General features: G+C 37.8%; 1 protein-coding gene across 1 annotated transcript; it reads right to left on the bottom strand.

The window, feature by feature from the left end:
• Positions 1–1,580: 1,580 nt before the first annotated feature.
• LOC107640365 (zinc finger BED domain-containing protein RICESLEEPER 1-like) lies at positions 1,581–2,871 on the bottom strand. The gene is made up of 2 exons (XM_016343889.1): positions 2,528–2,871; positions 1,581–2,337 (listed from the first exon to the last, which is right to left on the bottom strand). Exons 1-2 carry the CDS (start codon positions 2,869–2,871, stop codon positions 1,581–1,583), a joined length of 1,101 nt encoding a protein of 366 aa, XP_016199375.1.
• Positions 2,872–15,693: the final 12,822 nt, after the last annotated feature.

Below are 15,693 nucleotides of genomic sequence, written 5' to 3'. Positions count from 1 at the left end.
TGACATTTTGCGATAGTATTGCAAGTAATTGGCTACATATTATTTTCTAGCAAGTTAGCGACTATTTCATAACTCTACTTTATAATTTCGAATAGCTTTGTTTTAGCGATAAAATTCCTACAAATTTGATTAAGGATTTTCAAAGATTAGTTATAGATTTGCTACACAATGTGACAGATTTGCGACCATATTAGCGGACAACTTGCGACGAGTTAGGTTCAAAAAAATTCATCGCTAATTAGCGTCAACCAACCATTCCATTTTGTCTACGCAGTTAGCTTGCATTTAGCGATGAATCTGCTGCAGTAGAGTTTATCGCTAATTAGCGACTACTGTTTAGTCCATTTCTTCTACGGAATTAGCTTTTACTTTAGTGATTGATTTGCGACTATTTATTCGGTAGCTAAAAAACTTTCCGATGAATTAGCGACTGTTGTGTTTGCGTCACTGATCTGCGACTTGTAATTAGCGAGGAAACCATTAGTTGCTAGTCGGTAGCTAATCCGCCACAAATTATATTTTGCGTCAGATTAGCGATGATTTTACGACTCTTTTTGTAGTAGCTAATCGGCCATTTTCTTGTAGTGTTCTTCACGTTAACTTCCACGTTAACTAAGTTAACGTGGGAATTAACGTGGCTTATTGGGGCTTGTGTGGGTTCCTTCCAACGTTAGTGACAATGTTTGGTGTCACTAATGTTGTCGACCACTTTGTCTCCTCACATTAGCTTCCACGTTAACTAGGTTAACATGGAAGTTAACGTGGCTTATTGTGACTTGGCCAACGTTAGTGACAAAGTTGAATGTCACTAACGTTGGCTTCCCCTTTACCTCTTAACGTTAGAGGCCACGTTAACTAAGTTAACGTGGCAACTAACGTGGCCACTTATGAGCTTGGTCCAACGTTAGTGATAATGTTAAGTGTCACTAACGTTGGCTCCATTTCCTTTCTTCCACGTTAGAGTTCACGTTAACTTAGTTAACGTGACTCTTAACGTGGGCAATGATGGCTTCTAGAGCATTATTGGCAATGACTTTTCTCATTAACTTTGCAAGTTACTCCCATTCCACGTTAGTGTCAACGTTAGTGTAACTAACATTGCCACTAATGTGGTTCTTCTTTGCTTCCTTTGTCCTGAAATTAAGCAATAAAGTGCATCAAAGTTCTAGTCCAAGTCATGGAAAATGCAACATCCAATTTGTCATTAAATTCATGCAAAATGCTCATGAAATCATGTAAAGTGCACAACGTATGCTTGAATCAAGATGTAAGTGAATATCTACCCAAAACTAGCTTATTTCCTAAGTAAATGCATGAAACTACCCTAAAAACAGTAGAGAAAAGGTCAGTGAAACTGGCCAAAATGCCCTGGCATCATAAAAAAAGAATAAAGACATCATAAAGTAAATATACCATTAACAATCTTGTCACTACTGTCAAATTGATTAAACTCAAATTCTTCAAATATCTGCTTAGAAGGATACAACCATCTTTGAGTGCAAATTAAAGCTTCTGCCATTTTTGGTAACAAAGAGCTACGATAAAGATTAACCACACGCCCACCGGTACTAAAGCATGATTCAGATGCACCAGTTGAAACTGGAATACCAAAAGACATCATGGGCTATGGGAGAAAGAATTCTATATTTTGATCCATTTAATTTCCACCAAGTCAATATATCAAAATTCTCATCTTCCACGTCTACAGGATCTTCAGCCAAATATTTCTCAACATCTGATTTGCTATCTGCATTAGCTTTTTCCTTCTTTTGTTTTTTCCATAAATTCACTCTATTTGCAGCAACACCCTTAGCACTAGACTGACCACTATTTTTATCATTCAAAACAGCTCTAGAGGAACCGCCACCATCATCAAGAACTTTCTTATCTACAATTTCTTTTGAATAAAATTTGTACAATGTCTCTAATATAAATTTCACAAAACTAGTCATACTAGTAGCCACTTCCTTATCATATACATCATCTAAACACCAAGAAAGATAATCAAATTTGTAGCGAGGATCTAAAACAACGGCAACAAGTATCAAAGGATTAAACTTGTCAACTGGTCCCCAATATTTATCGTATTTAGCCTTCATAGAGCATGCCATAGTTCCCAATAATTCAGAATTGTTGTGGCTCCAAGATGTTAGTTGAGAATTTATAGATGCAATTTCATGAAAGCATTTGTTTGAAGTAACATGTAAAGAAGTTGAGAAACACAAAGTAATCTCATAGAAGATTCTCAAAAAATCAATGAATAGCCTAGCATGTTGCCAATCAAGTGCCGTGGGTGGACCAACATTCTTTTTACCCCCACTATCCTCTCCAAACCATCTAAAAAAATAAGTTTCTTGATCATAAAGTCTATCAAAAGTTTTTTCAAAATTTTCAGCATGTTCCAACATTAGATAGGTGGAATTCCATCTAGTTGGAACATCCAAACAAACAAGACTTTTAGACTCTATCAACTTAGCCTCAACATTCTTTAAATTTTTTAATTCTTTGGGGAGAAGATCTAACACACCTAACAGCATTCTGAATGCTTTCAATGGAGGCATGTTGCTCTTTAATTTCTTCATTCACTATCAAGTTGAGAACATGAGCACAACACCTCATTTGCAAATATTTTCGTATGCACACCAATCCACCCTTTGCGGCTAATTTTCTTTGAAGGTAAGTGATAGCCCCGTCATTTGAAGATGCATTGTCTAATGTGATTGTGAAGACCTTTTCAATTTCCCACTCTCTCAAACATGTCTCAATTTCTCTCCCTATTGTTTCTCCCTTGTGGTTCTCAATCAAGTAAAAGTTGAGAATTCTCTTTTGTAGCTTCCATTCGTCATCAACAAAATGTGCGGTTAGGCTCATGTAGCTAATATTTTGATTTGATGTCAAACAAACTCGAGCACATGACTTTTCCAACCAAGCTTTAAGTTTTTTCTTCTCCTCTAAATAAAGTTGAAAACAATCTCTTGACATTGTCATCCTGGATGGTACAGTGAATCTTGGCTCAAATCAATTAATCATTTTGCGAAACCCAATCCCTTCGACCACTTTAAAAAGGTGTTCATCAAGGATAATAAACTCAGGCATTGCCTTCCTACAATCTTCCAATCTATAGCCATTGACTTTGAAAGTTTTTCCGGTTTCACCTTCTTCACTAACCTTAGGCATATAGCCATGAAGTGTCCCATTTTTGCCTACTTTTATAAATATCCACTTGTGAGAAATTTTCAAGTGTTTATTCAAAGAATTTGTGCCATGTCTAATTGGGTGACATAGATATACTTTTCGACAGTGGTTACATTTGGCCTTGTGCTCTCCATTAGTCTCGCTAAATGGAAGCTGCTTAAAATGCGTCCAAACATAAGACTTTTTTCCCTTGCGAGTAGCCTGCTGTCCCTCGTTAGCTTGTTGTCCCTCGACAGCAGCAACTTCATGCTCTATGTCCATAGCTTTGTTGTCATTATTACTTTGGACTGCAATACAACTAGGATCTTCTCCTCCCATTTGTGTTTATCTAAACATAAAAAAAGTTCATATAACAATATATCTAAAAAAAAATTAAACATACTTAAACAACTGAGCATAAATACAATATATCTAAATAAAATTGAGCATACTTAAACAAGTGTTCAGTCTCATCATTTAATTTAACAATAACAAATGAAAAGAGAATTAAATGTTTAATTTACTAATCCAAATAAGAAAAACAAAACAAATAAGAAAGATTCATAAGTATGTCAGTTTCATTCTTATTCTTGTAAGACTTAAGTGAAGTGAGGCATAGATAATAACTGAAGGTTGAAATGCACGTGAAGATAGAGGAAGCAGCAGCTAGCATTACTCAATACTCACCAAAGCATTACTCACAATAACATAAAGTGCACAAACCAGGAAATTCAATTTTTAAATAACAATCAAATTGGAAGTGGAAGGGATCAATTATAATTACTGACAGTGCAAATTATAAAAATAAAATTATTGTTCCTACTCCCAATTCCTCTGAATTGTTAATTCCTATCTCTAATCAACAACTTCTTCCTACTTTCGCCTAGCCCGTAACTCTCATCATTGAAGTATTCAAAATACAAACTAGAAAATTAAACACACAAAAAAAAAATCAATGTTGTTAGTTTTTCTCAAAATTAAACCAATTATGGCAAGAAAAATATCAACAATTTCATTAGTTCTCCCCAAAAATAACAAAACAAATAAAATAGGTGAAATATTTAGCACCTGATGAGCGGATAATTTATACGCTTTTTGGCATTATTTTTAGTATGTTTTCAGTATATTTTAGTTAGTTTTTATTATGTTTTTATTCAAAAATCATATTTCTGGACTTTACTATGAGTTTGTGTGTTTTTCTATGATTTCAGGTATTTTCTGGCTGAAATTGAGGGACCTGAGCAAAAATCTGATTCAGAGGTTGAAAAAGGACTGCAGATGCTGTTGGATTCTGACTTCCCTGAACTCGAAGTGGATTTTCTGGAGTTACAGAAGCCCATTGGCGCGCTCTCAATTGCGTTGGAAAGTAGACATCCTGGGCTTTCCAGAAATATATAATAGTCCATACTTTGCCTGAGATTTGATGGCCCAAACTGGAGTTCCAAGTCAGCATAAAAATTCTGGCATCAAAACGCCAGAACTGGCATAAAAGCTGGAGTTAAACGCCCAAACTGGGACAAAAGCTGGCGTTTAACTCCAAAAAAAGTCTCTACATGTGAAAGCTTCAATGCTCAGCCCAAGCACACACCAAGTGGGCCCGGAAGTGGATTCTGAATCATTTACTCATTTCTGTAAACCCTTAGCTATTAGTTTTCTATAAATAGGACCTTTTGCTATTGTATTTACACACCTCATGACACTTTATACGTTTCATATTGTATTTTTGACGGAATGAGTCTCTAAACTCCATGGTTGGGGGTGAGGAGCTCTGCTGTGTTTCGATGAATTAATACAATTACTACTGTTTTCCATTCTATCACGCTTGTTTCTATTCTAAGATATTCACTCGCACTTCAACCTGATGAATGTGATGATCCGTGACACTCATCATTATTCTCACCTATGAACACGTACCTGACAACCACCTCCGTTCTATCTGCAATAGCTTGAGTGCATATCTCTTGGGTTTCTAATATAAGATTAGAACCTTCGTGGTATAGGCTAGAATTATTGGCGGTCATTCCTGAGATCCGGAAAGTCTAAACTTTGTCTGTGATATTCTGAGTAGGATCTGGGAAGGAATGATTGTGACGAGCTTCAAACTCACAAGTGCTGGGCGTAGTGACAGACGCAAAAGGATCAATGGATCCTATTCCAACATGAGTGAGAACCGACAGATGATTAGCCGTGCGGTGACAGCGCATTTGGACCATTTTCACTGAGAGGACGGATGGTAGGCATTGACAACGGTGATCCACCAACATACAGCTTGCCATGGCAGGAGCCTTGCGTATATGAAGAAGAAGACAGTAGGAAAGCAGAGATTTAGAAGACAGAGCATCTCCAAAACCTCAACCTGTTCTCCATTACTGCATAACAAGTATTTATTTCATGTTCTTTTACTTTTTAAAATTAAATCTGAGAATTATTGATATCCTGACTAAGAGTTACAAGATAACCATAGCTTGCTTCAAGTCGACAATCTCCGTGGGATCGACCCTTACTCACGTAAGGTATTACTTGGACGACCAAGTGCACTTGCTGGTTAGTTGTGCGGAGTTGCAAAAGTGTGATTGTAATTTCGTGCACCTAGTTTTTAGTGCCGTTGCCGGGAATTGTTCGAGTTTGGACAACTGACGGTTTATCTTGTTGCTTAGGTTAGGAATAATTTATTTTTGTTGGTTTAGAGTCACTAAAATTGAGTCTTTTATTTGAGTTTAGTTTCATATTTTAAGTTTGGTGTCAATTGCATGCGTTTATTTTCTTTCAATTTTTCGAATTTGCATGTTCTTAGTTCTTTCTTGATCTTTAAAAATTTTAAGTTTGGTGTCTTCTTTGTGTTTTCCATTAAATTTTCAAAAGTTTGTGTTTGATTTTCTAAAAATTTTAAGTTTGGTGTCCCTTGTGCTTTTATTTACTTAAAAGTTTTTCAAAAATTTGTTCTTGGTGTTTATCTTGATCTTCAAAGTGTTCTTAGTGTTCATCTTGACATTCAAAATTTTCTTGTTTATTCTCTTTATTTTGATCTAAAATTTCTAAGTTTAGTGTAATTTTGTTGTTTTTTCTCTTTCCTCATTAAAATTCAAAAAATAAAAAATATCTTTTCCTTATTTTACTCATAAATTTTGAAATTTTGCATTAAATTAGTCAAAGATTTTCAAAATCATATCTTTTTTTAGTCAGGTCAAAATTCTAATATCAAAAATTGATCTTTTCAAATCTTTTTCAAAAATCAAACCTTTTTAATTTCTTCAATCATATCTTTTCAATCATATCTTTTTTTATAAATTGCAATCATATCTTCTCAATAATATTTTTTTCAAAATAATTTTCAATCATATCTTTTTGATTGCTAATTTCAAAATTTTTTAATTAATTAATTAGTTTAGTTATCAATTTGCTTTTATTTCATTTTTTCTAATTTTTGAAACTTTTATTTTATCTTCCATTCATTTTGTTTTATTTTATTCGGTTACTTTTAATTAAATAAAATAAAAAAATTTTTTAAAATAAAATTTATTTGCAATTCATATCAATTCCCTTTTCTCCATCATGGACATAAGTGGAAATGAACAGTCCAGAAGGACTCTGAGGTCATATGCTAACCCCATTACAGCTGCATATGGGAGTAGCATCTGTATACCTCCCATCAAAGCAAGCAGTTTTGAGCTAAATCCTCAGCTCATTATCATGGTGCAGCAAAATTGCCAGTATTCCGGTCTTCCATAGGAAGAACCTACTGAGTTTCTGGGACAGTTCTTACAAATTGCTGATACAGTACGTGATAAAGAAGTGGATCAGGATGTCTACAGGTTATTACTGTTTCCATTTGCTGTAAAAGATCAAGCTAAGAGGTGGTTAAATAACCAACCCACAGCAAGCATAAAAATATGGAGACAATTATCAGACAAATTCCTGAATCAATTTTACCCTCCAAAAAGGATGACACAGCTGAGGCTGGACATACAAGGCTTTAAACAAGAGGATCATGAATTCTTTTATAATGTCTGGGAGAGGTACAGAGGGATACTAAGGAAATGCCCATCTGAAATATTTTCAGAGTGGGTACAGTTAGACATCTTCTACTATGGGCTTACAGAAAGAGCTCAAATGTCTCTAGATCACTCGGCTAGTGGATCTATACACATGAGAAAGACAATTGAAGAGGCTCAAGAACTCATAGATACGGTTGCTAGAAATCAACATCTGTACTCAAGCAGTGAGTCCTCCATAAAGGAAGAAGCTAGGGCAGTAACTACTGATCCTAATCCTCAAGAACAGATCATTGAGCTTAATCAGCAATTGCTCCTTATGACAAAACAATTAGCAAAATTTAAAGAGATGCTCCAACACACTAAAAATGCTAACAAGAATATGGAAGCACAACTGAATCAGACAAACAGCAGATATCTAAACAGATAACAGAAGAATGCCAAGCTGTTCAACTAAGGAGCGGGAAGACGTTGAATAATTCAGCTCAAAGTAGCAGAAAGCCAAGAAGGGAACAACTGACAGAGGATGACCAAACCACTGTCCAAAATCCCTCTGAGGACAGAAAGAGTCCAGAGAGGAATAATTCTGGCGTTCAAACGCCAGAAAAGGGTGAAAAATTGGCGTCAAACGCCCAGTGGATGCCCACTTCTGGCGTTCAAACGCCAGAAAAGGGAGAAAAGTTGGCATTGAACGCCCATTCCTTGCCCAGTTCTGGCGTTCAAACGCCAGAAAAGGGTGGGAAGCTGGCGTTAGACGCCCATCCAGCACCCAATCCTGGCGTTCAAACGCTAATGAGGGATCAGACACCTGCAAGTGCTGATAGTAACCCCTCTAAGAAGGCTTCTCCAACCACCTCTGTAGGGAATAAACCTGCAGCAACTAAGGTTGAAGAATATAAAGCCAAGATGCCTTATCCTCAGAAACTCTGCCAAGCAGAACAGGATAAATAATTTACCCGCTTTGCAGACTATCTCAGGACTCTTGAGATAAAGATCCCATTTGCAGAGGCACTGGAGCAAATACCTTCTTATGCTAAGTTCATGAAAGAGATCTTAAGTCATAAGAAGGATTGGAGAGAAATTGAAAAAGTTTTTCTCACTGAAGAATGCAGTGCAGTTATTCTGAAAAGCTTACCAGAGAAGCTTAAAGATCCGGGAAGCTTTATGATACCGTGCACATTAGAGGGTACTTGTACCAAGACAGCTCTATGTGACCTTGGGGCAAGTATCAATCTAATTCCTGCATCCACTATCAGAAAGCTTGGCTTGACTGAAGAGGTCAAACCAACCCGGATATGTCTTCAACTTGCTGATGGCTCCATTAAATACCCATCAGGCATAATTGAGGACATGATTGTCAAGGTTGGGCCATTTGCCTTTCCCACCGACTTTGTAGTGCTGGAAATGGAGGAGCACAAGAGTGCAACTCTCATTCTAGGAAGACCCTTCCTAGCAACTGGACGAACTCTCATTGATGTCCAAAAAGGGGAAGTGACCCTAAGAGTCAATGAGGATGAGTTCAAGCTAAATGTTGTCAAAGCTATGCAGCATCCAGATACATCAAATGACTGCATGAGCGTTGATATTATTGACTCCTTGGTGGAAGAGATCAATATGACTGAGAGTCTCGAATCAGAGCTAGAGGACATCTTTAAAGATGTTCAGCATGATCTGGAGGAACCAGAGGAAATAACAGAACCTCTGAAAATTCCTCAGGAAGAGGATAAGCCTCCTAAACCAAAGCTCAAACCACTACCACCATCCCTGAAATATGCATTTCTGGGAGAAGGTGACACTTTTCCGGTGATCATAAGCTCTGCTTTGAATCCACAGGAAGAGAAAGCACTAATTCAGGTGCTGAGGACACACAAGACAGCTCTTGGGTGGTCCATAAGTGATCTTAAGGGCATTAGCCCAGCAAGATGCATGTACAAGATCCTATTGGAGGATGATGCTAAGCCAGTGGTTCAACCACAGAGGCGGCTAAATCCAGCCATGAAGGATGTGGTGCAGAAAGAGGTCACTAAGTTACTAGAGGCTGGGATTATTTATCCTATTTCTGATAGACCCTGGGTAAGCCCTATCCACGTTGTCCCTAAGAAGGGAGGCATGACAGTGGTTCATAATGAAAAGAATGAACTGGTTCCTACAAGAATAGTTACATGGTGGCGTATGTGTATTGACTACAGAAGGCTCAATACAGCCACCAGAAAGAATCATTTTCCTTTACCATTCATAGACCACATGTTAGAGAGACTAGCAGGTCATGAATACTACTGCTTTTTGGATGGCTATTCAGGTTACAACCAAATTGCAGTAGATCCTCAAATCCAAGAGAAAACAGTATTTATATGTTCTTCTGGAGTATTTGCCTACAGAAGGATGCCCTTTGGTCTATGCAATGCACTTGCAACCTTTTAGAGGTACATGCTCTCTATCTTCTTTGATATGGTAGAGAAATTTCTGGAAGTCTTCATGGATGGCTTTTTAGTATTTAGAGACTCATTCAACTCCCGTCTTGACCATTTAGCACTTGTTCTGAAAATATGCCAAGAGACCAACCTAGTTTTAAACTGGGAAAAATGTCACTTTATGGTGACTGAAGGAATTGTCCTTGGGCATAAAATTTCAAACAAGGGAATAGAGGTGGATCAAGCTAAAGTGGAAGTAATTAAAAAATTACCACCACCTGCCAATGTTAAGGCAATCAGAAGCTTTCTGGGGCATGTAGAATTCTATAGGAGGTTTATAAAGGATTTTTCGAAAATTGCAAAACCTCTGAGCAATCTGCTAGCTGCTGACATGCCATTTGTGTTTGACACAGAGTGTCTGCAGGCGTTTGAAACTCTGAAAGCTAAGCTGGTCACAACACTAGTTATTTCTGCACCAAACTGGACATTACCATTCGAACTAATGTGTGATGCCAGTGACCATGCCATTGGTGCAGTGCTAGGACAGAGGCATAACAAGCTTTTGCACGTCATTTACTATGCCAGCAGTGTTCTAAATGACGCACAAAAAACTACACAACCACAGAAAAAGAGTTGCTTGCAGTTGTTTATGCGATTGACAAGTTTAGATCCTATTTAGTAGGTTCAAAAGTGATTGTGTATACTGACCATGCTGCTCTTAAATATCTACTCACAAAGCAGGATTCTAAACCTAGGCTCATAAGATGGGTACTGCTTCTGTAAGAATTTGATATAGAAATAAGAGACAGAAAAGGGACAGAGAACCAGGTAGCTGATCACCTGTCCCGGATAGAACCAGTAGCAGGGGCGTCCCTCCCTCCTACTGAGATCTCTGAGACCTTTCCGGATGAAAAACTCTTCGCCACTCAGGAAGCACCATGGTTTGCAGACATTGAAAATTATAAAGCTGTGAGGTTCATACCCAAGGAGTACAGTAGGGTGCAAACGAAAAAACTAATTCTGATGCAAAGTACTACTTATGGGATGAACCATATCTCTTTAAGAGATGTGCAGATGGAATGATCCGCAGATGCGTACCTAGAGAGGAGGCACAGAAGATCCTATGGCATTACCATGGATCACAGTATGGAGGACATTTCGGAGGTGAGCGAACAGCCACTAAGGTCCTCCAATGTGGATTCTACTGGCCTACTCTACACAGAGATGCCCGAGAGTTTGTGCGTAACTGTGACAGTTGCCAGAGAGCTGGTAACTTACCTCATGGTTATGCCATGCCTCAACAAGGGATCTTAGAGATTGAGTTATTTGATGTATGGGGTATTGACTTCATGGGTCCTTTCCCACCATCATACTCAAACACTTACATTCTGGTGGCAATAGACTACGTATCTAAATGGGTAAAAGCAATTGCCACACCCACTAATGATACTAAGATAGTGCTGAAGTTCCTCTAGAAATATATCTTCAGCAGATTTGGTGTTCCCAGAGTACTCATCAGTGACGGGGGCACTCATTTCTGCAATAAACAGCTTTACTCTGCTATGGTCCGATATGGAATTAGCCATAAAGTAGCAACTCCATATCATCCACAGACAAATGGGCAGGCTGAAGTCTCTAATAGAGAACTAAAAAGAATCCTGGAATGGACTATAATTGCCCGTAGAAAGGATTGGGCAAAAAGCTTGGATGATGCTCTGTGGACATACAGAACAGCATTCAAGACTCCTATAGGAACCTCTCCATACCAGCTTGTGTATGGCAAGGTCTGTCATCTGCCCGTGGAACTGGAACATAAGGCCTACTGGGCAACCAGATTCCTAAACCTGGATGCTAAGTTAGCTGGAGAGAAAAGATTGCTCCAGCTAAATGAGCTAGAGGAATTCAGACTCAGTGCTTTTGAAAATGAAAAAATTTATAAGGAAAAAGCAAAAAGGTGGCATGACAAGAAACTGTCATCTAGAGTCTTTGAACCAGGACAGAAGGTTCTGATGTTTAATTCTAGGCTCAGATTATTCCCCGTGAAATTGAAATCCCGGTGGAGGGGACCGTATGTGATTACAAGTGTGTCACCATATGGATATGTTGAGCTTCAGGATATTGACTCTAACAAAAAGTTCATTGTTAATGGACAGAGAATCAAACACTATCTTGAAAGCAATTTTGAGCAAGAATGCTCAAAACTGAGACTAGAATAAAGCTCAGTCAAGGTCCAGCTAAAGACAATAAAGAAGCACTTACTAGGAGGCAACCCAGCCATTAGCAAGTTATTTGTTTTAATTAATACTTATAGAAGTTTGATATAAATTTTCTTCAAGATTAATCATCAAATTGTAGGAATTCACAGAGTTATAGAAGGATTCAGTGCAAAAAGCAGGGAAAAGGAGCTCACTAGCAAGAAAACGCCAGTAAGGGGTATTTTGGACGTTAAACGCCAGAATGGGTGCCATTCTGGGCGTTTAACGCCATACTTGCAGCATCCTGGGCGTTCAGAAAAATGCCCAGTGACAAAGGGGTTTCTGGCGTTTAACACCAGCCAGGGTACCTGACTGGGCATTAAACGCCCACATTGGCCAATATATGGGCGTTAAACGCCAGAATGCATACCATTCTAGGCGTTTAACGCCAGAAAGGTAGGGGGAGAGGATTTTGCTTTCCACTTCAAAATTTTTCAATTTTTCATGTTTTGACTCATAATTTTCTGCATAAACATATTACAAATTTTCATCATTCACCTTCAAATTTTCAAAAATTCAACAATTTCCTAAATCCCTTTTCAAATTTCTTTCAAATCATTTCCAAATCTTCTTCAAAAACTCAATTATCTTCTCAATTTCTTTCCAAATCTTTTCCAACTCATCATATCATCTTTTAATTCTTAGATGCATCAACAAATTTTCAGATTTAACTCTTTTATATCTTTTCCATTTAAAAATCTCATCTTTTTCATATCATGATTCTATTTTTTTCTTTCACCAATCATATCTTTTTTTCAAATTTTTGAAATCCCTCCCCTCCACTTATAAATACACATTCGGCCATCCCCACCTCTCCACCATTCGAATTTGCCTCTCCTCCTATCTCTCTTCTTTCTTTTCTTTTGCTTGAGGGCAAGCAAACCTCTAAGTTTGGTGTGTTTTTCCGTGATCACTGAGCTAAGACTCATTAAGATCATGGCTTCTAAGGGAAAACAAACCAATTCAAGAGGTAAGAAAGAGAATACTCCAAAGAGTCTTTGGAATCAAGAGAGGTTCTTAACCAAAGAACATGCAGATCATTACCACAAAATAATGGGTCTGAGGTCAGTGATCCCGGAAGCTAAATTCGATTTGAAAGAAGACGAATATCCAGAGATCCAAGAGAAAATTCGAAACAGAGGATGGGAAATTCTAGCTAATCCTGAGACAAAGGTTGGAAGAAACATGGTTCAGGAATTCTACTCAAATCTGTGGCTGACAGATAAGCAGAGAATAACTAGAACCGCCTTTCATACCTACAGAACTATGGTCAGAGGGAGGATTATTTACTTCCACCTGGACAAAATAAGAGAAGTGTTCAAACTGCCTCAACTACAAGATGATCCAGAATCCTTTAATAGGAGAATGGTGAGAGTAGATAAGGGGTTGGACCAAGTTCTAGAGGACATATGCCTCCCTGGAACTAAGTGGATAACCAATTCAAAAGGTGTCCCAAACCAACTCAAGAGAGGAGATCTCAAACCAGTCGCAAGAGGCTGGTTGGACTTCATTGGGCATTCTATACTGCCCACTAGCAACCGCTCTGAGGTCACTATCAAAAGAGCAGTGATGATTCATTGTATTATACGGGAAAACGAAGGGGAGATTCATCATCTGATTTCTTGTGAGATTTACACAATTGCAAACAAGAACTCCACTGAAGCCAAACTAGCATACCCAAGCTTAATTTCTCTACTATGTAAAGATGTTGGGGTGAGAATGGGAGTAGATGAATTCATCCCAATCGAACACCCAATCACCAAGAAGTCAATGGAAGGACAAAAAGTGCAAGACAACTCCATCAAAAGGAGGGCGCAGAAGTTCCTCCCAGAAATCCCTGAAATTGACTACTGGACTTGCTTAGAAGCATCTATCACCAAGATGCAAGAAGCTGTGGATCAACTTAAGGAAGAACAGCAGAATCAAAACTGCATGCTGTGCAAGCTGCTTAAGGAACATGAGAAGCAGGGGCGTGAGCTACAGGAGCTGAAGCGCCAGAAGCTCTCCCTTGAAGGACCAAACACCTCACGGATTGAAGGAGCATCCACTTCTCAAAATCAAGGTTGTTGAGTCCTAACTCTGTGATAACCTTTATTATTAGGAATCTATTTTAAGAGTCATTTATTTTTCTGTTTTTAATTTTCTGTCTTCTATTATTATTGGTCTGCTCTTATATTTATTTTGAGTCTTATTTTTATTCCATGATTAATAAAAATTTAAAGTTTATGTCTTAAAGCTATGAATGTCCTATGAATCCATCATCTTTCTTAAAGGAAAAATATTTTAAATCACAAAAGAACAAGAAGTACATGATTTCGAATTCATCCTTGAAATTAGTTTAATTATTTTGATGTGGTGACAATACTTTTTGTCTTCTGAAATGAATGCTTGAACAGTGCATATGTCTTTTGAATTTGTTGTTTATGAATGTTAAAATTGTTGGCTCTTGAAAGAATAATGGAAAAGGAGAAATGTTATTGATAATCTGAAAAATCATGAAATTGATTCTTGAAGCAAGAAAAAGCAGTGAAAAGCTTGCGAAAAAAATGGCGCAAAAAAATAAAGAAAAAGAAAAAGCAAGCAGAAAAAAGTCAATAGCCCTTTAAACCAAAAGGCAAGGGTAATAAAAAGGATCCAAGGCTTTGAGCATCAGTGGATAGGAGGGCCCACAGGAATAAAATCTTGGCCTAAGCGGCTAAACCAAGCTGTCCCTAACCATGTGCTTGTGGCATGAAGGTGTCAAGTAAAAACTTGAGACTGAGCGGTTAAAGTCGTGGTCCAAAGCAAAAAGAGTGTGCTTAAGAGCTCTGGACACCTCTAATTGGGGACTCTAGCAAAGCTGAGTCACAATCTGAAAAGGTTCACCCAGTTATGTGTCTGTGGCATTTATGTATCAGGTGGTAATACTGGAAAACAAAATGCTTAGGGTCACGGCCAAGACTCATAAAGTAACTGTGTTCAAGAATCAACAATACTGAACTAGGAGAATCAATAACACTATATAAATTCTGAGTTCCTAAAGATGCCAATCATTCTAAACTTCAAGGGATAAAGTGAGATGCCAAAACTGTTCAAAGGCAAAACGCTACTAGTCCCGCTCATCTAATTGGAGCTAAGTTTCATTGATAATTTAGAATTTATAGTATATTCTCTTCTTTTTATCCTATTTGATTTTCAGTTGCTTGGGGACAAGCAACAATTTAAGTTTGGTGTTGTGATGAGCGGATAATTTATACGCTTTTTGGCATTGTTTTTAGTAAGTTTTCAGTATATTTTAGTTAGTTTTTATTATGTTTTTATTAGTTTTTATTCAAAAATAATATTTCTGGACTTTACTATGAGTTTGTGTGTTTTTCTGTGATTTCAGGTATTTTCTGGCTGAAATAGAGGGACCTGAGCAAAAATCTGATTTAGAGGCTGAAAAAGGACTGCAGATGCTGTTGGATTCTGACCTCCCTGCACTCGAAGTGGATTTTCTGGAGCTACAAAAGCCCAATTGGCGCGCTCTCAATTGCGTTGGAAAGTAGACATCCTGGGCTTTCCAGAAATATATAATAGTCCATACTTTGCCTGAGATTTGATGGCCCAAACTGGAGTTCCAAGTCATCATAAAAATTCTGGCGTCAAAACGCCAGAACTGGCATAAAAGCTGGAGTTAAACGCCCAAACTGGGACAAAAGCTGGCGTTTAACTCCAAAAAAAGTCTCTACATGTGAAAGCTTTAATGCTCAGCCCAAGCACACACCAAGTGGGCCCGGAAGTGGATTCTGAATCATTTACTCATTTCTGTAAACCCTTAGCTATTAGTTTTCTATAAATAGGACCTTTTGCTATTGTATTTACACACCTCATGACACTTTA

This window comes from Arachis ipaensis, chromosome B5, assembly GCF_059453495.1.
Source record: "Arachis ipaensis isolate K30076 ecotype BB chromosome B5, ASM5945349v1, whole genome shotgun sequence".
Classification (NCBI taxonomy): Eukaryota; Viridiplantae; Streptophyta; class Magnoliopsida; order Fabales; family Fabaceae; genus Arachis; species Arachis ipaensis.
The sequence above is the reverse complement of the archived record's forward strand: the minus strand, read 5'-3'. Positions and strand labels throughout refer to the sequence as shown.

Coding starts and splice junctions, on each gene's coding strand:
- LOC107640365 (XM_016343889.1), bottom strand. CDS start 2,871: ATGAGCCTAACCGCACATTTTGTTGATGACGAATGGAAGCTACAAAAG. Junction 2,338..2,527: donor AGCATTCAGAATGCTGTTAG/GTGTGTTAGATC, acceptor TTATTTTTTTAG/ATGGTTTGGAGAGGATAGTG.